Source organism: Mesoplodon mirus (genome assembly GCF_964341445.2).
Source record: "Mesoplodon mirus genome assembly, chromosome: 11".
Taxonomy (NCBI): Eukaryota; Metazoa; Chordata; class Mammalia; order Artiodactyla; family Ziphiidae; genus Mesoplodon; species Mesoplodon mirus.
Window position 1 is genome coordinate 45158032 of NC_138987.1, and position 18961 is coordinate 45176992.

The 18961-nt window shown below is 62.3% G+C and overlaps 1 protein-coding gene across 6 annotated transcripts in view; it reads right to left on the minus strand.

The window, feature by feature from the left end:
• BRD1 (bromodomain containing 1) overlaps positions 1 to 17957 on the minus strand; it is a 35053-nt gene extending 17096 nt beyond the window's left edge. For 4 of the 6 annotated variants that reach the window (XR_014295253.1, XM_082634873.1, XM_082634872.1 and 1 more), the window contains exons 1-4: positions 17853 to 17957; positions 13458 to 14835; positions 5271 to 5427; positions 266 to 397 (exon numbers count right to left, since the gene is read on the minus strand). Coding sequence is in view for 5 of the 6 variants with exons in the window: in XM_082634873.1 (XP_082490999.1) it covers positions 266 to 397; positions 5271 to 5427; positions 13458 to 14821 (1653 nt within the window). In the remaining variant the exon portion in view is untranslated. Of the gene's footprint in view, positions 1 to 265; positions 398 to 5270; positions 5428 to 13457; positions 14836 to 16029; positions 16105 to 16244; positions 16972 to 17852 lie in introns of those variants that run through there. The other 2 variants (XM_082634871.1, XM_082634870.1) reach the window with 2 other exon arrangements.
• Between the last annotated feature and the right edge of the window lie 1004 nt (positions 17958 to 18961).

Genomic DNA, 18961 nt, shown 5'->3' on the forward strand with positions numbered 1-18961 from the left:
GCGCCCCTTCCTGCCCGTGCTGCCCGGGATCGCACTGGACACCACACCGCCCCAGGCCAGCCAGCCTCCTTCAAGACAGGTCAGTGCCACCCCCCAAAGCCACCCGCACCCAGGGCGACGGTCACCCGGTCTGCACCCCTCACCAGGGAGGACGGCTTGGAGGAGGCAGGGGGCGAGGACTGTGGGCCCAGGGGACCAGCGGCTGCACGCCCCGCCCCCCGCCCCGGAGGCCCCTCCCCACCCCGCCCCGCCCCGGAGGCCTCACCTGCTCCCGCTTGAGCTTCTCGCGCTTGCGCAGGAGCTCAATGAGCAGGCGCGCGCGCTCCAGGTCGTGCCGCAGCCGCTGCCAGTACTTCAGCTTCTCTTTGGCAGCTTGAATCTCCTCGTCGTTTTCTCTCTGAGGAAAGGAATGGAGTCGGCCTCGTCCCCCGCAGAGACCCGCCGAGAAAGGGCTCCACGGCCCAGGCGCCACCTCCCCAGCGTCTCAGCCCCGCGCACGTCCTTCCTGGGGACACGCGTGCACACCCTGCCAGCCCATCTCCAGGCCAGCGCTGGCGGGGAGGGATGGGGCTGAGCAGCGAGGGCTGGGGACCAGGGCATGCCGGTGTAGAGACCTGGCCACCCGCCCGGGCAGCGCGCCCTCCAGGCGGCCTCGTCTAGGGCGCTCCCAAGACCCTCGCCCAGCCAGGCCGCCCAGCCCCCCCACACGCACGTCCTCACTTCCTTCCCACCCCAGCTCTGCACAGGCGCTGGGGCCCTCAGCACGCTCCTCCCGGAGGGTCAGGGCTGCTGCCTGTCCCCAGCCCCAGGCGCCCACCCTCTACCGCCTGCGCCCAACACCACCAAGAAGCCCACGTGCCCAGGCTCAGCCCACCCTGTGCCAGCATCTCAGCTGAAGGCTTGCCTGACCACAGCTCCAGGAGGAAGGGGCAGTCGGGCTCCTCACCTTCCCACACCAGCCCCGCTAAGGCTCCCAGCGGGTGTCTGGGGCCCTCCCGATTACAGCAGTCCCGAAGCCGAGTCCCACTTTATGCACGGGGCTCCCCTTCCCTGCTGCCGTCGAGGACACACGCACCTCCAGCCCCAGCTGAGGCAGCAGCGCCGGCACTGCTGCCGGAACACACAGCACAACTCTCAGCCCCTCTTCTCTGCCCGGCCCCTTCTGCCCCTCGGGTTTCCACCCCCATCCAGACAGAGCGGAAACAGCACAGCCAGCAGGCGGGGTCCTGGCCCCCAACGCTTATCCCAGTCCTATCCCAGTCCGAAGCCTGAACCTGGCAGCAGGGAGCACTCAGCCCTGAGGGCGGAAACGGCGAGGATCAACCCTGAGGCCACCACACATGGGCTGACGCTGCCCTCTGGGACCCTGGGGTCTGAAGGCAAAGAACCCATGACGAGCTGCAAGGCACCTCTCTTCTCGCTCTACCGCAGCAGAGGGAGGCCCAGGGGGCCGGGTGCGGGGACATGGGCTGGGCCGGAGCCTCCTCTCCGCCAGGCGTCCTCCAGGCTCCACCAGATTCCAATCACTGGGCGTGTTTTTATGTTATCTGAAATTCTCAGGCATCAACCAGGAGTTAACAGTAACATCAGCTGAGTAAACAAAGCCAGTAAATAAATACACTGGAAGGTGGGTTTAGAAAACCAAATTCCCCAAAAGAGCGTCTGAAAATCATCTTGTCCGTTACTTTGAAACAGGCAGTCTGAAAATATCAGCTAAAAGGACGTTTAGCTGATATGAGGGCAAGGAAGGCAGGTAAGTCCCAACAGGCCCCTGGTGCCCATCTGCTGTGCTCACCGCCAGCTCACCGCCCGGCTGCAGGACTGGAGGGCCACCCTCCGCGCACACAACGGCCCCACCACGCAGGAACCTGCTGGCAGGACCTGACTGAGGCCCACGCCTCCTCTGAACAAAAGGGCCTGAGTTCCTGACTCTGCTCAAGTGGTCTTACTTCACCTAAAACCAACCCTGGGAAGTTCCATAAACTGGGGCGGTAATGAAGCCATTTCTGGTGCCAAAAAACTCTCAGGAAAGAGGATCTTAGAGGACGGCTTGCAATCGAGCCGAGGTCCACCCAACAAAGGAGGGGAGAACACCCACTGCCTGGAAGGGAGACGGCCAGGACCCCCCCCCCCAGGGTCAGGACCACCTAGGTCGGATCAAAACCCTGTGCTGGAGGGACAGGGCAGGCCAGCTCTGCGGGGTGAGGCCCTGGCACACCCACCGACTCCCCGGACATCACCAAGGGCCTAAGACCCTAAGGGATAGCCACCCCGGCCCGAGGCTGACATCAGCAGCAGCAAGGTGGACAGCGAGTGGCCCTGCCCCAGCAGAGCAAGACAACCATGCTGTCCCAAAGCCACCAGAGAGCGGACAGGGGACGCTCTCCCGCCAGAGGGCGCATCGGGGTGAGTGGTCGGGCACGCTCGCTCAAAGGCAGGACAGGAGAGACAGGAGCCGCACCCCACCCCAGCACACGCCACAGGCCCTCACCCCCAGCAGGCTCTGCAGGATGGCGGAGGGCAGGCTCCAGGGAGGGTCACCGCCAAGGGGACCCACTCTGAACAGACCACCAAGGAGGCAGCACCCAACAACCCAAGGCACCTCGTCTGCCCCAGGCCAGCTCATTCCATCTATCTGTTTGTCCCCAACCAGAAAGCGACCACGGGAGGGAAGGGCTGCACCTGCCCTCTTCCGGGGCCCGGCTCAGGGCTAAATGAGTCAGCTTAACCTCTAATACCAAGTAATTTTAAGGTTTCAAAGAACATCAAAATCACACCAAGGCTTGAACGTCCCGTGTGGAACATTAATGTTTCGGACGTCCCCGTGAGTCAACCTCTGCTAGAACGTGGTGGGAAGAGGAGCTGGGTGCCGCCCTTCCACCCGTCTGCCTCCTGTCCTTCCTGTGAAGCGGGAGTTCACACCCCAGCGTGGCGGGTGGCAGGCCGCCCCGCGTCCGTGTCCCTGCCCACACAGGCCACACAGCTGGGCTCTATACGACCCGGTCAGAGCCGTCTCCTGGCCAAGCCAAGGTGCACCCCAGGGCTCAGTGTAAGTCATAAGGACCCAGATCTCTGTGGTTCCTCCCAATTCCTTCCGCCAAGAGAGCTGACGCTTCCCTTTCCTGTTTCCTGTGGGTGAATCCTCCCATCGTTACAAATTTACCTCGTGTGGGGCAGGATGGGGATACAACACGACTGGTCTCGAACCCTCGTGCCAGCCTCCTGAGAGCAGTGCTCCCCCAGGAGTGCCCCCCCGCTCCCCTGAGGTGCAGGCAGGCCCCTCGCGTGCACACGCCCCCAAACCCCCAGCTTCCTGCCCCCAAACCCAGCCCAGGTCCCACCGGCAACCACGCAGGCCCCAGGCCGCCACTCCCAGCGCGGTTCACCCCGCGACGCCCCGGGCCCCGAGACGAGACTCCTGGGGCTGCATTCTGCACGTCTCCCATTTCTCTGCCGTCATCCGGGCGAAGACAAAGGCCTCCGTGCTGCCTCGCTGCCCCGATCTTGCGACGCCTGCTGCCTTACCCGCCACCCCAGAGGCCCAGCACCCTCTCCTGGCACCCAAGGCCTGCAGGCTCTGGGCCCCCGCCCCTGCCCGTTTCCTGGAGCTCCCGAGACAGCACCCAAGCAAGCCAGCCAACTCAGTCCCCATGGTTCCAGCCCTGCGGCCTCCTGAACGTCCCCCAGCCCACAGCTGGCCCTCCCGGCCCACGGGCACGTGTTCCGACACAGCCCCGACCGAGACCCGAACTCCAGGCCCAGTGCGGAGGAGGGAGGAGCACCCGGGGCGCCACTAACAAAGGCCCGGGTCTGACGGAAGGCTGAGGGTGAGCCCCGGGGGCCAGGCCCCCACTGGTAAGCACGGGCGCCCCCAGCCCCCAGGGTCGGCAGCACGACCAACACAAGCGGTCAGCGGTCCCGACGCTGGATGGAGCGAGCAGGCGGGCGCGGGACAGCTGAGCACCCGGCAGGCCAGCAGGGCTCAGGACGCGGCACCTCCCGGTGCCTCTATGCGCACGCCCACCGTAGCCGTAGCCCAGGGTTAAGGGAGCCGCTCGGTGTGCAAGGTCCACCCCAGCAAACAAGGGCGGCAGCGCTGGGTCTGCACAGAGGCCTGTGCCACGTCTCGGGGGAGGGGACTCATATGGCACTGCGGGCACCAGGACCCCCAGGGGAGAGACGGCCCCATCAGCACACCCTCGGGGGCAGCGGGTCTGAGAAGCACACCCTGTCGCCTTGTGGTGCCTCCTTTCCCGGAGATGGAGGAGGGTCGGGGGCACGGCCCAGCCCGCAGAGGCCCAGGATCTTAACGGTTCCTCTGGATTTCAAAAAGCCTTAAGAAGACGTTAAACTGAGAGTCTAAGTGTGTTAGTAACGTTCAATGACCTACGCTGCGAGCACGACAGGACTGGGAAGATCGAGAGAAGGGGCTCCCTAGCAAGGACGTCGCCGCCGGCGAGGTGGACAGGGCGGTGCACAGCCCGGGCCTCGCGCCAGGACCAAGGAGAAGCGACAGCAGAGTCGGGAAGCAGCAACTCCCGAAACACCAGGATGAAAACAGCAGCTGATTCCCTCGACGTGGGGACCCCAGGGATGGCGACCCTCACAGCTGCCAGGCAGTCCTGCCCCGACCAGAACTCAGCGGAGGCAGCTCCCTTCACGCCAGGAACCCAGATGCCGGACGCAGCGCCCGGGACCCCCTGACTGATGATGCACAGGGACAGATGGCAGAGCCTTCAGGGTGGGGTGGGAGCCACAGCGATCCAACAGGAACCGGTCGGGAAGGGGGCCCCCGCTGTGCGCCCGAGTCTAGAAGGCGGCGCCCCTCAGCACACATGGGCAGACGACCCTTGCTTGTTTTGCGGCATCTCACAGAGTCGACCCCTTCCTTTCTAAATCCATCCTTTTAGAGAAACGCTCTACAACACCAGATGGGTCTGTGAACGCAGATCAACCGCTAAGACGTAAGCGCTAGTCTGGTTTTGTTCTTTGCTCCCCCCTCACTTGTCTTGGCCCTCGTCGCCCTCGGAAGGCCCCCCAGTTACATCGCTCCTGCACGGCGCCCCCGGTCCCCTGCTGCTCCACCCCCAGCAGGCATCCCCGCGCACAGGATCGGGAAAGAGGCAGACGGAGGCACTGCCTGCACCCACCGGGCTAACGCCGGCACGCGGTCCCCTGGCCCAAGAGGCCGGCCACGCACCTGAGCCTGCATCCTCCGAGCTCCTCGGAGGCACTGGAGGCAGAGGAACACCGGGGGCGCGGGCACGTACCTGCTGTGTGTTTCTGTGGGACTGCAGGCTGGACTGGAGTCTGCGCAGCAGGGGGGCTCCATTCCTCGACAGCCTTTTGAGGAGCCAGTAGCTGTGGGCACGCTCAACAAACTGCTTCTTCCGCTGAATGGCCACCTGATTCGCAATCCTATTTAATCTAGAACACGGAAAAACTCAGAGTTTAGCTGTAAAGCAAGACATGGGCGCGCTCTCATCACGGAAACGAGAAACCACAGCGTTACTGTTAACACGCTGCGTGCGTCCCGCCGCACCTCTGAGCAGCGGCGCCCTCACGGCCACCACCGCCTCCCTGGTTCTCCGCCTACCCGCAGGCTGCGTCCACCCGTGGTCACTCCAGCGGCCCTTGGGGCACACGTCTAAGAAGAAAAACGGGTGGAGTCCTGGGTGTTTCCGCTTTCTCTGAGTCGCGCATCCACGCGCACTGACCTTCACCAGGTGTGGCCGACCCTGCAGAGTCGCCCACTCTCACGGGGTTCGGGGCCGTGGCGCCCCGGTCCCCTCAAGAGGGAGAGCAATGGCGTAAGTGGAGGCAGAAGCAGCGGAGCGGGGGCGGCCACCCTTCACCAGAACAACCGTGAGCGTCCCCAAGCCGCCTGCGAGACTCCACCCTTTCAAGGACTGCAAAGCGTGAAGGATTTATAACAACACTTGCACGAGGGGACGCGAAGCCGGCGTGAAACCCTTGGAGGCCAACAGGACAGCCTCCAGTCCCTGCCATGACCCCTGCTGCTGAAACACGCCTCAGGAAGACGACTGAGGCAGCCGAGAACCAAACCTCGACAGGACAAGGAGGCGTCCCCACTGTGCACCAAACATCAACATTTCAGGTCAGAAATTAAGGAATTTCAAGAGCACGTTTTTTGAAAGGCGCGATCCTGAGTTGCACAGAACTGTGTGGCACCCTCGGCTCTGCCGCGTCCAGACCCACAACGGTCCTTCTCTTTAAAGCAGCGGCTGCGGCTCGAGCCTCGGTGCCGAAGGCCACGCGCCACACAGGGCAGCCCTGCCCGGGGTGCACAGGGGAGACCCACCAAGGGGGCAGCTCCACACCAAGCACAGGCCAGGGGTCAGCGAGAGCAGCCGGGCAGACGCAAAGCCCAAGCCCCAGCGTGCCCACAGGCCCACCCGCTCGGGACACCTGCTCACATGGTGCTCCCAGAGGCAAGGCTGGAACGCCTGCCAGCGGCGGCCAGAGCATCTCCGCTGTCCCATGATGGCTCCAGCAGAAGGCACCAGGGACCCCAGGGCTCCTCGTCTGAGGACGGAGCTGTGTTCACCTTGGGCACCTCGGAGGCGCCCTTCTGTTGGGGGCTGTTTTCACCTTTTTGACAGCGGCTTGACAGAGGGGCAGCGAAGTGCATGCATCTTAATGCACAGAGCTCGGGGGTCTCTACACACGCAGACGTGTGTTCTAACGCGCACTCAGTTATCGCAACAGTCAAATGGGGCGGCACAGATAAAAGGCTGCCTCGTGATGTGCTGAGCACCCAGCTGAAGAAGTCAGGAGAAGACAAGAGAGGAAGGTCCCAGGACCGCACGCAGGTGGCGGCAACTGCCCCCAAGGCCGCGCAGCGCCCTGGAAATCTGCTGAGGGGAGCTTTCATGTTCTCCCCACCATAGCAACAGTGACTATGGCAGGTGAAGGATGAGCGAACTGACTTCACCCTGCAAACACTCACAACGTGTAAGTGGTGCGAATCATCACACTGTACACCTTAAACTTACAATGTCACGTGTCAATTAAATCTCAATAAAGCGAGGGAGAAAAAGACAAAGAGCAAAAAATCATGAAACAGGAAACAAGAACACAAGAAAATCTCAACAAGACCAGAACCGCGCTCTCTGAAAAGACTAGTAAAGAAACAAACAGGGGCTTCCCTGGTGGCGCAGCGGTTAGAATCTGCTTGCCAATGCAGGGGACACGGGTTCGAGCCCTGGTCCGGGAAGATCCCACGTGCCGCAGAGCAACTGGGCCTGTGAGCCACAACTACTGAGCCCACATGCCACAACTACTGAAGCGCGCACGCCTAGAGCCTGTGCTCTACAACAAGTGAAGCCACCACAGTGAGAAGCCTGCGCACTGCAACGAAGAATAGCCCCCGCTCGCTGCAACTAGAGAAAAGTCCACGCGCAGCAACAAAGACCCAACACAGCCAAAAATAAAATAAATAAATAATAAATTAATTTTTTAAATGTAAAAAAAAAAGAAACAAACGGGACTTCCCTGGTGGTGCAGTGGTTAAGAATCCGCCTGTCAATGCAGGGGACATGGGTTCGAGCCCCAGTCCGGGAAGATCCCACATGCCACGAAGCAACTAAGCCCGTGCGCCACAACTACTGAGCCTGCGCTCTAGAGTCCTTGAGCCACAACTACTGAAGCCCACATGCCACAACTACTGAAGCCCGCGCGCCTAGAGCCCGTGCTCCACAACAAGATAAGCCACCGCAATGAGAAGCCCACGCACCGCAACGAAGAGTAGCCCCCGCTCGCCGCAACTAGAGAAAGCCCACGCAGCAACGAAGACCCAACACAGCCAAAAAAAAAAGAATGAGAAGATAAGCAGAGGAAAAGACACGTGATGAGCACAACCAAACAACCTGCCACCCACAAGCTGAGCCCGGGAAGAGAGAGACCCACCACCGGGAGAGCTGGGACCGACTCTGGCGTGCTGGCAGTGCATTCAAGGGCATTGCCCAAGCCCACACCAGACTGCGAGCCCCCCAGGGCAGGAAAACCAGAAAAACAGGTCTCAGAGGAACCCACCCCCATTTACAATTGACTGACGAGTGGTGGGCTGATGGGACAGGAGGGGTCCCAAAAGCGAGTGGTCATTTAACGTGTTTGGTTTTTTTTTGCTACATTTGACAAATCAATGTTGCTATCTAGTTTTTTGTTTTTAAAGTTTTTATATAAAAGTCACGAGAAACAGGCAAAAATGGCATTAAAAGCCATCCCCACCTGACATGCACAGACATTGGAGGAGCACCTGGGCCAACCCGTCAGCGTCTGCGGGGCGGGGTCCACCCTCCCTTCTCAACACCTTCTCAGCCAGCTGGGTCTCCACAACAGGAACCGTACACTTTCAGAACAGCTTGGACGGAGGTCGGGGCACATGAGTGAAGTCCACCCGCCAGACCCGAAGAGCTTGGAGTCTGCCTCTGGAGGGATGTGGTTCTGGGCCACACTGGCTCCGGGGGTGCCCCCTGCGCGACCACATGGACCACAGGCAGGAGCCCCAGGCCCGCATCCACACCTCCCAGCCAGACCTCACCAGCACCCATGGCCACGGCCACAGCCATGCAGCCAAGGCCAGGCGGCCGACTGCCCCGGGGCCTGCCCTCGACTACTAAGCAGGTTGACAGTGACAGCCAGCTGGGCAGAGCCTCCTTTCCTGAGAAACCCCTCTCGAGCTGCCCACCTCAGTGCCTGGGCCCACAGGGCAGACCCCTCTGACAACCACACCTCCTGGTCCACGCCGGTGGGGAGAGAATGACCCCGCTGAGGTGGATGCTCCCTTCCAGCCCTCGCGGGGAGGAAGTCCAGGAAGAAAAGAGGAACAGGCCACGTGGAGAGGAGCCGTCGCCTCCAGGGGCCCCCGGACCCCGGATCCGACGCCAGAAAAATCAAGAGCAGAAATCATCTGGTAGAGGCACTGGTGACACCTCGGTCACCAAGGAACAGGGGACGTCGCTGCCTTCAGGTGGGGACGCAGGGGCCCCGCAGTCCCAGGCACACCTCTGTGAGCTGCAAAGGCCTATCGCAGGGGACACAGAGGTCTGGGGATGCCCAAATCAAAGGAGGCTGAGTGGGACAGGGCCCGACTGGAGGCAGGAAGGTTCCAGGGGAGGCCGGCTCCACCGTGGGAGACACGCAGGGGCGCGTGGAAACCACCCCCAAGAGGGTAAGCGGGTTATGAGCAAGAGGGGACTCTGGGTAAAGAGCGTTTGGGTGGGGGTTTTTTTCGACTTTTGCAACATTTTATAAATTTGAAGTTATTTCTGAACAAAAAACTGAAACTGAAATGAAGACAAGACGAGATGCAATGCTGGTCTCTGTGCCTTGGAGGGGAAGGGTGCCCAAAGCACCAAGGTCCGTCTCACCATCCACTCCAGGCAGCGACTCCAAGTGCTAGGATGAAAGAAAACTTCAATGCACGTCCGCCCCATCTCTATGGAAGCAGATACAGCGAACGTGACCAGAAACTGCCAGATTCCACGACCTCGGCAGACCCTCTCTGTGGGCCAGGCCTGCTCTGTGCGCCCGGGATGCCCGGCTGCGGGAGGTGTGAGCACATCAGGCCTGCTGAGCGGGGGTGACGCCAGGGCTGGTCTCAGCAGAAACCACCAGGCAGGGCCCTCACGGCTCCCACCAGGAGGAGGGAGCAGGGCGGGGGTAAAGCGAGCAGGACACGAGCCAGGGGTCCACACGCCCGAGGGACACGAGGCGCGGCCCACGGCACCACGCTAAGCACTCACTTCAGTCCTACGCACACAGGAATCCCTGAGACTGAAACGCGTCGGAAGAGCCCGCAACGCAGCAGAGACACATCGTGAAGCATCCAGATTCCTCCCCTGTGCTCTTTTTTACTTTTATTCACGTCAGCTCTTTGGTCAAAACACATCTGCTCTGGGATGTGCCATCCCTGCGCTCCCACGCTCCCCGCCCCGCCCCAGGAGGGCCAGTCTCCCAGCCCCCAGTTCAAAACCAAGGAAAGCAAAGAAGTCACAGGAGGGTCAGAAGCAGAACACTGAGAGCAGCTCCGGGGAAACACAGGGCTCGGCCCCACATCAGGAGGCAAGAGCCACCAAGGCCGCCTCCGCTGGGCTCACCCGACGTGACCGGGAGGGACACCTGGAGGAGCGGGACACGTGGCCCGGCTTCTCCACACCGCCTGCGTTTCACGACCCGCACTTCTGACTTCCGGCTGGGTTTGCAGGGCTTCTGTCCAGGAGTCGCTCCTTAAACAGCCCTTCCCCAAGGACCCGGGCAGGCAGGTGGGAGGGCTGCCCGGCGGCGCCCACAGAGCAGAGGTGGCACCCACATGCACGGGGTGCCCAGAGCCAGGCTCCCACCTGCAGGGGCTGACAGGCTTCTCCGATTTCCCCAGGCCACGACCCATGAGAACTTCCATAACACGTAATAAAGTTAACTGCTAGAAACATGAAAAAAGACATACAAAACTCAAGTCCAAACTTCTTGCTGTTAAGTTCAACAGGCATTAAATTTGTCTGCCCAACGGCTCCCAAGCACCCGCTCTCCAGCCGTCCTCACCTGGTGTCCCAGCGGCGCCCTCAAGGGGACAGAGCCGTGACCCGGATCCTCCATCCTCATCACGCACTTCCGGTAACAGCTCATTACGCAGGAACACGCACATCAACGAGGACAGGCCAGGCCGGATGTTCCTCCCTCGAGGCCCCTCCTCCCCAGATACACTGGGACACCCATAGCGCAACCAGAGAGAGCAGAGTGACCAGGTTAATTACCCCAAGGGACCCAGGAGGCTCCAACTCCACGAGTCCCTTCACCTGGCCTGGCCCCTCCCCGGTGCCCACCTCCACTGGCCCCTCCCTTCCCCCCACAAAGCAGATGAAATGGGCAAAGAAGCAGAGAGGCTCCAATCAGAAGAGCGGCTACTCGAGGAAAAGGCAACGCTTAACAGAAAAAGACCAGCACCAGCACAGGCCAGAAAACGGAGAACAAATGCCTGTTCTCTCTTCTTCAGCCCTGACTTTTCATATCTTCCCCAACTTTAAATATGTTGCTTCTGGGCTGGGAAAAGAATTATTCTGATTTGAGAACAGGTGCAGGAGGGGTGACACAGACAGGCGGGCACAGCTCCGCGCCACTGTGACAACTGCTCAGGAGCAGCTCATCCTCACTGAAGGCTGGACCCTCACAGGCAAAGGGACCGAGCGGCCGCAAGGACCCCGCCAGACCCAACCCACCCACCCAGGGCAGAGCACAGCATCCCATCAACGTGGCCGCGCCACTCCTGGCCATGCGGCGGCCTGCAAGGCCTCGACCGCCCCGGCCAGCCGGCCTGACCACAGGCTCGGAGTCCTCGAACAGGTGGGCGAAGCCTCAGAACACCCGCATCTTTGTTCCGGAGTCTATTACTGAGAGACAAGAAAAGCAATCTTTGTAGCTCAGAAACACTAAACAATGAAACAAATTAAACCAACCATCTTCCTCTCGTTGAGAACAGACTATGATCTCAAAGTTAGTTGGTCTGAGTTATCTTTCTTACTTGAAAACTTTTAAACCCCTCAAATTACAAAAGCACCTACAGCTCCTGCCACACACCCCCGGCCTTGTCACAGCCAACCCTCCTTCCTCTCTGCAGGGAATAAGGGGGATCCTCCTCTTCTTGGATCTCCAAAGCCCCTCTTCCAGCCCCCCTGCTCCGGGCCGGCTCCCAAGCTCGCTCAGAACGCCTGCCACCCTGGTGGCAGCTCTAGACAGGTCCTGAGCCAGAGGCCGTGGAGAGCAACCAGCTTTACTCCCATCTACATGCCACTGTGCCTGGGTCCTAAGAACAGGACCACCAGCCCAGCCGCAGCTCAGGCCACAGCTTCGGGACAAGAGCAGTGGCTGTGAGCCTGGGCCTCCCAGCACCTGCCCCGACACCCACAGGGTGGTCTGATGTCAGGGTCTCCCGGAAACTCTGGGCAACACTGACAGCAAAGCCTGTGGCCGTGAGCACTCATCCAGGTGCGTCGTTTACGTCTGCTCCAAACCGAAGTAACAGTTTGTTCCTAAATTAGGAAAGGACAAGACGGAGCATGGCCCAGTCACCTGAGCTGCAGTGTTTACTCCAAAGCAAGTTCTCCTCTCCACCAGACCGGGTCATCTCAGACTCCAGGTGCCCACGTTTCCCAACCGCGAATGCTTTCTCCTGCGGACGGGCTGACAGACCCTGGGGCAGGGAACCAGGCAGGGCTGGACAGACAAGGCAGCACCTCAGACTTCTGGGTTTTCAATTTACTAGATCACATTTTTTGTTTCATTTCTTTCAATTTCAGTAAAGCTGAAAATTTCGGGCTCTTAGATAAAAGCTCTTGATACAAATCCTATACTTTCTGACCTACAGGTAGAAATCCAAGTGAAACTGTCTTTTAAAAGTGAGACTGCCTTATTTGCAAAGAGACACCTTGATTTTAACAGAAGCCTTCTCTGGATAAGAGGGATTATAAACACTTTGTATTCACTTTGAATTTACTGATTCTGTAACATAGGTACTGTTCTGTAAAAACAAAAAAACTTCATTCTGGGAAAAAGGCCACACTTCTTCAGTAGCAGTTCCCACCACATCTCACGACCTGACAACATCCCAGTACCGCTCTCGGGAGCAGACACCCACTTAAGTCTTCCCTTCATCATCCTGATGCTTTGTTTTCTTAACCAGACTGTTCTAAAGACCCGTGCCCTATCATACAGGGTTTACTTCCTCAAAGCTCAAGCAAGTGTTTGAGTCTTTCCCAAACCACACCCGGTGAGAAATTCATCAAGCCACTTACCTCCTATTCCAAACAAGAGCGTTCTTAAATACAACCAAATAAAAAGAACAAGTCAGTACCAAGGAGAACAAGCAGAGGAGGAAACAAGTCCAGGGATGGGGGTAGCCAGCGGGGTCCTGACCCCACCACCGTGGACGGCTCTAGGCAAAGAACCCAACACTGACCAGGCAATGCTAATACCACGAGAGAAACAATCAGGAAAACCAGAAAGCCTGTCCCATGACAGGAAGGAGGCCAGCACCTCCTGCCTCGCGGCTCCAGTCGCCCCACTCTGATCTTTACCCCAGGGTCACCCTTACCCAGCCATGCTGCTTAAGTTTCCAGCAAATTTAAAAATCCCACAAGATTCCCAAATTTTGGGGAGGGAGCAGGGTGAGGAACGGTGTTTTGTCACGTCAAAGAAGACAACAACTCCTGGGGCGCCGCGGGGCCCCAGACCGGTGGTCAGTGTAGCCGTAGGCCCACGCGGGCATCGAGGAAACCAGACACACTTCCCCATCTCACAGACTCAAGTCTTTTGCAACATCCATGCTCCCGTGAAGCGGAGACTGAAGGAGGCCACCTTGGAGAGGACCGTCAGGGCCGGACAGACAGCACGCGGTCAGACCCTGCGCACCCTCCCAGCAGGCCCGGGCCCGCCACGCTTACCTCTGAGGGGGAATGTAGGGCGCACACACAGGCGGCAGGGCCGCACAAGGCTCCCGGAGCGTCTTCTTGGCCTTCTTCGCTTTCTTCCTGACCTTGGACGTGGACCTGACTGTTTTGGCTGCACTCTCCTTCCGGCAGACGCCGTTTTTCACCTCGACATCCCCATAAATGTTCAGGGGCCTCCGGGTGCAGCCCGGGGGCGTGTGGACGTCACAGTACGCAGTCTTCCTGACGGAGAAGGTGGCAGCACCGCCGGCCAGCTCCTTCACGGGCTCCATCTTCATGTAGAGGCCGGCCCGCTGGGCGCACGTCACGTGGAAGGCGGTGTAGCAGTTGGCCTTGTGGCACTGGATGCAGGCGCCCACGCCCTTCTGCTTGCAGAGGTAGCACGTCAGCTTCCAGCGGGCGGGGGGAATGTTCCGCACGCCGTCGATGGGCTCGATGAACACCGTGTTGGCGAAGCCAACCTCGGGGATCCACAGGGCACACACCACGTGGCCCCAGCGGTCATCGTCCGTCTTCTTGAAGGCGCCGCCCTTGTTGGGGCACAGCACGCAGTCAGCCGGCCGGGCCCGGGACTGCAGGCAGTGGCGGCAGAGCCACTGGCCCTCGGGGATGTAGGGCACGCCATAGCACTCCTGGTGCACCGCCAGGTTGCACATGTCGCAGAAGAGGATGGCGTTGCTGTTCTGGCACTCGCCGTCCATGCACACGCAGCACACGGCGTCCTCGTCAATCAGGCACTGCTGCTCCCCTTGTTTCTGCTTCTCGCAGTGCGACGCCTTCTCGAAGCGGTCCATCAGGAACTCGAACACGCTCTGCGACACGGCGGCCACGCAGTCGCCCCTGCGCTTCTCGTTGACGATCTCCAGCCAGGCGTAGTCCTCCTCATCCATGTCGTACTCCACCTCGTTGTCCAGCTCCTCGGCCGACTTCTCCACGAACTTGTAGTACACGGGGGGCCGCCGGGGCGCCGATGGGGGGCTGTACTCCACCACACGCACCTTGGGCTCGGGGAGCGTGCTGGCCGAGGCGGGGGCGCCGTGGGCGCTGGGCGGGGCTTCATTTTTCTTCTTGACCCTGTTGTTCTTGTGCCGCTTAGTTCTTAAGCACACGGGCGGCCTCTCGCTGTTTTCTTTGTTGCTGTTGCACTCGCTCATCTCCTGAGCAGTGAGGTCATCTTCTAATATGATCTCCAGAGGGTCAAAAATACTGATCCTGTGCAGGCGGCCCTCAATCTCGATCTCCACCATCCTCTGCGCTTGCGCGTAGGTCAGCGTCTCTCGCGTGGGGGAGTGCTTAGTGCTGCCGGGGGAGGAAGGGTGCCTCGCTGCAGCGCGATGACCTCGGCCTTTCCTCCTCATTTGGTACTGACTCCCTGAAACGGACGCAGAGGACACGTTAACTCCACACAGAGGACACGAGAGGCGAAAGCCACCAGGTACGCTTGGGCAGACCTAACCAACTTGTGCTAAATCGAAACAAAACTCCCGGCAAACCTATCTCTGAGGTTTCCAAAATCACTCGTCCCGGGACTCACAGTGGTATCTCAACAACCTTCAACAGCGCGTTGCCCCCAGGCTGCCCCTCCCCAGGGACTCCCGGGACCAGAGGAGAGGACAGGGGGTGAAGAGGGGCTCCCAGAGGCACACGCGATGACAAGTCCTTCCAGGATGCTGAGGCCCACTGCTCGCCAGTCACCTTCTTGTATCCACAGGTCACCAAGCCGACTGCCACATCCCTCACAAGCAGGGGTCGCAGCCCTGAGCCCAGGGCAGCGCACACACAGGGCTGGACCCCGGCAGGCTCTGGCCCCTGGCTCCCCCGCTACTGCTGCCCCGGAGAGAGCCCTGAGCCACAAAGTGGCGGTCCCGTCAGCACCCCTAGGGAGCCTGGAAGCCTCAGCAGCCTGACCAGAGCCCCATCCATCCTCTCGACGAACGTGTCCTCCACAACCGTGTTGAGGCACGGGGCCACCAACCACTCCAGGGCTCAAGAGGGAAGCCCCGTACTGGCCTGGGGGCAGACTTCACCCCTGGGAGGCCTCCACCCAGCCTCTACAGGGCTCAGGAGTGGCCACCACGAAAGGCCCCACGGGCCAACCACCTGCCCTGCCCCTCGGAGCACTTCTCAGCTGCTGGCTTCACCACGGTGCCGGGCCCGCCTCCTGCCACAGCAAGGGCCACCCCAAGACCCCCGCGCCGCCTGCAGAGGCACCCCCAGCCCCCCCGTTCTCAGGTGCCAGCACAGGCTCAGGTGCCCGAAATCTGGGCCACGGAGACTTATGAGGATTTGCTCTTTCCAGACGTCTGCCGTGTGTCACCGACCGTGTCTACTACCGGTCTCACTCGTGTGACGACTCCTGACTCTGGACCACTGCCCGTCAAGCAGGGTGGCACCTTAGGAACTGATGACGAGGACCCCTCCTCCCTCCAAACGACCACATTTTACTGACAGGAAGCAGAGTGACATTTAAGAGACTGGCTGACAACATCCCAAGGTGGAGCCCAAGGCCCACAGCGGGATGTGGCCCCGAGGAGCCGGCACGGGGCGCCTCCGCACAGCGACCCACCTGGCCTCCAGGAAAAGCCCTCCCAGGGCGGGCTTCGCTTTCTCAAACCCGAGTGGAGATCCCGGCAGAACCTAAATGCACTTTTTAAGAGAGATCCTTCAGATCGTGGTTTTCTCTTCTGTCAAATAGAAATCCACGTTTTACGTGAAATTTGACAGGAATCCCCTACAAAGAGAAGCACGGAAAACAGCATGAGCAGCCAACTCGTCGCTCACCTGCATCTCAGGGGTCTCCAGGGGCCCACGCAGCCCTGGACTCTTGTTGTGCGGTCAGCCAAGCCGCTGCCCAGCTAGCTCTGGCCCCGCCATCCCTTCTGGGGGAGAGGGGCACGGCCCCCCTACTGTCAGCACCGCAGCCTGCACGGAGGGGACGCCGGTGCGCCAGGGCACAGCGCACAGCTTCAGGGGTCCTTACTGGGGCGGGGCAGAAGCGACAGTTGGTTACTCAGCAGATGCAAAGCGAGCGTGTAATTTTCTCCTCGAAAGCAGAGAACCAACAGCGCTAATCAAAACCGGCCCTTCAAAACCCAACTCTCTCCCAAAGGGCACCGAAGCTCTGGACACTTAGTACCCGAAGAACAGCACTCAATGGTCGTGGCAGCTCCGCCAACTTGAAAGCTAGACGGTGACAGGGAAAGAAGGCGCGGGTCACTCTGCAGACCACCTCACCCGGCTATCACTTCCCGATCTCTGGCCCTCGGGCTCCACCCACACTTGGCCCTTCCGCGCGGGGACAAGCGCACCCACGAGGAGGCGATCAGCAGCCTCTCCAGACCCTACTGATAAATGCACCTTGAAAAGCCATGTGGCCACAAGAGAGGCAGTCGGCACCCAGGGCCGGCTCACCTTCTCAATCAGTGCCTTTCCCGCCTGGCTTTGGACAAGCCACTTACACCCTCGTGCAGGGACGGGACGGCAGGCAGCTCCCGGCCCGCAGGTGAGTGCAAGCAGCGCCCTCCACCCACGACCCTTCCCGGGCGGTGGGCGCCTTCTCCACGGGGGTGCGGCCTTTCGTCAAAACTCCACTGCGCACCCGCAGCGCGCGCGTCCTCCGTAAATTACACCTCAATCAAGTTACTTCTTCCAAAGGGCCCCGGAGGCCGCTGAGTCCACCACCGGCTCTCAGCGCGGGAGTGGGGGGCGGAGGGGGCGGAGGCCCGGGTCCGCGCGCCCCTCGAGGCTTTCAAACGCGGCCCTGGAACAGGGAGTTTCCCGTCCGGGCTCAACGTGCCCAGCGCGTCCGTTACATAACGCGACCCTCGGGCAAACGCTCGGCCGGCGGACCCGAGACCCCGGCCCGCTCCCTTCTCGCCGGGCGGCCGGGCGGAAGGCGCGGCGGCCGGGCGCTGGGGCCCAGTCAGCCCGGCCTCCCTCCCCGTCCGGCTTCCCGCCCGCCAGCCTAGCCTCCCTCCCTGTCAGCCTCCCCGGCCGCCCAGCCTCCCGGTCCGGCCTCCCTCCCCGGCCTTCCAGCCTCCCGGCCCGGCCTCCAGGCCTCCCCACCGGCCGGCCTCCCTCCTTCCCGGCCGCCCAGCCTCCCAACCCGACCCGGCCACCCGGCCCGGCGTTCCAGCCTCCCGGTCCGGCCTCCCCGCCTCGACAGCCCGGCCTCCCATTCGGCCGGCCTCTCTCCTTTCCGGTCCCCCGGCCTCCCCGCCGCCGCCCTGACACCGCGGCCTCCCTCGGCCCCGTCGCCCGCGGACAATGCGCCGCCACGGCGGCCGCCAAACATGGCGGCGGCACCAGCACCGAGAGGCCGGCGGCGGCGGCCCGCGAGAGAGGCGGGCGAGGCGGTGGCCCCGGCCCCGGCCCGTCCGGCGCACTCACCTTCGGGGCCGCGGCCGCGGGAGCCGGGCGGCGGGCGCGGGGGCCGGCGCGGCCGAGGAGGCGCTAATGGCGCCCGCGGCTCCTCCGCCAACGGCCGCGCAGGCCCGGCCCGCCGCCGCTCTGGGCGCGGGCTCCTGGCGGCGGCGGCCCGGCCCGGCTCGGCTCGGCCGCCGCAGGCTCTCGGGCGGCGGCTCGCGCGGGCGGTGGGGCCGGACGGAGGCCCGGCGCGGGGGCCCGGCCGGCGGGCGGCGGCGGCGGCGGCGGCGACGGGGCGCTGGCGCGGGGCTGCTCGGACACCCGGGCCGGCTCGCTTGCTCCCCAGCGAAGCAAACAATGCGGCGAGCGCTCCGCCCGGCGCGCTGCGTGCGAAACGCGCCCCGCCCGCCGCCGCCATGACGCGCGGCCGCCGCCGGGGCCGGGGGGAGGGGACGGGAGCGGAGGGGAGCGAAGCGGAGGGGAGGGAAGGGGAGCGGAGGGGAGCGGAGGGGAGCGGAGGGGGGAGGGCCTGGGGGAGGGGCGAATGGGCAGAGGTGGGAGGGGCCACCGGCCAGAGGGGCCACCGGCCTGGCGATGGGGCGCAGGACCCCGGGGCTGGGGGATCATCGGAGGGGGCGCGGGGTTCAAGGGAGAGGGGCGCCGGACGGGCGATGGGTTCGCCGGCACCGGGGCTGGGGGGTCATCTACGGGGGCACCGGACATGGGGGCTTGGAGGCCTGAGGGCGCGCGGCGTTCAAGGGAGAGGGCAGCCGGCGCTGGGCAGAGGGGCTGGGGCGCGCCTGAGGGGTCGCGGGATTTGAGGGAGGGGTGCGGCACACCGGGTCTGGAGGCATCTGAGGGCGTGCCGGGCGGGGGAGGGGCCTGAGGGGAGGCCCCTGGTGAGGGGATGAAGAGGTGGGGGCCAGAGCGGGAGAAGGGGGCACTAGATGGGGCAGGCCCGGCTGAGTGTTCGGGGGTGGGGGGACCTGGGGGAGTGCCCGGCGTGGGGCAAAGGGAGCCCAGACCACAGCGTGATGGAGACCCGAGTGGGGGCCCCATGGGGTCCCGCTGGGCCAGGCAGGGGGTTGAGGGGAGCCTGAGGGGCCCGTGCTGGGCAGGATCAGGCGCTGGTG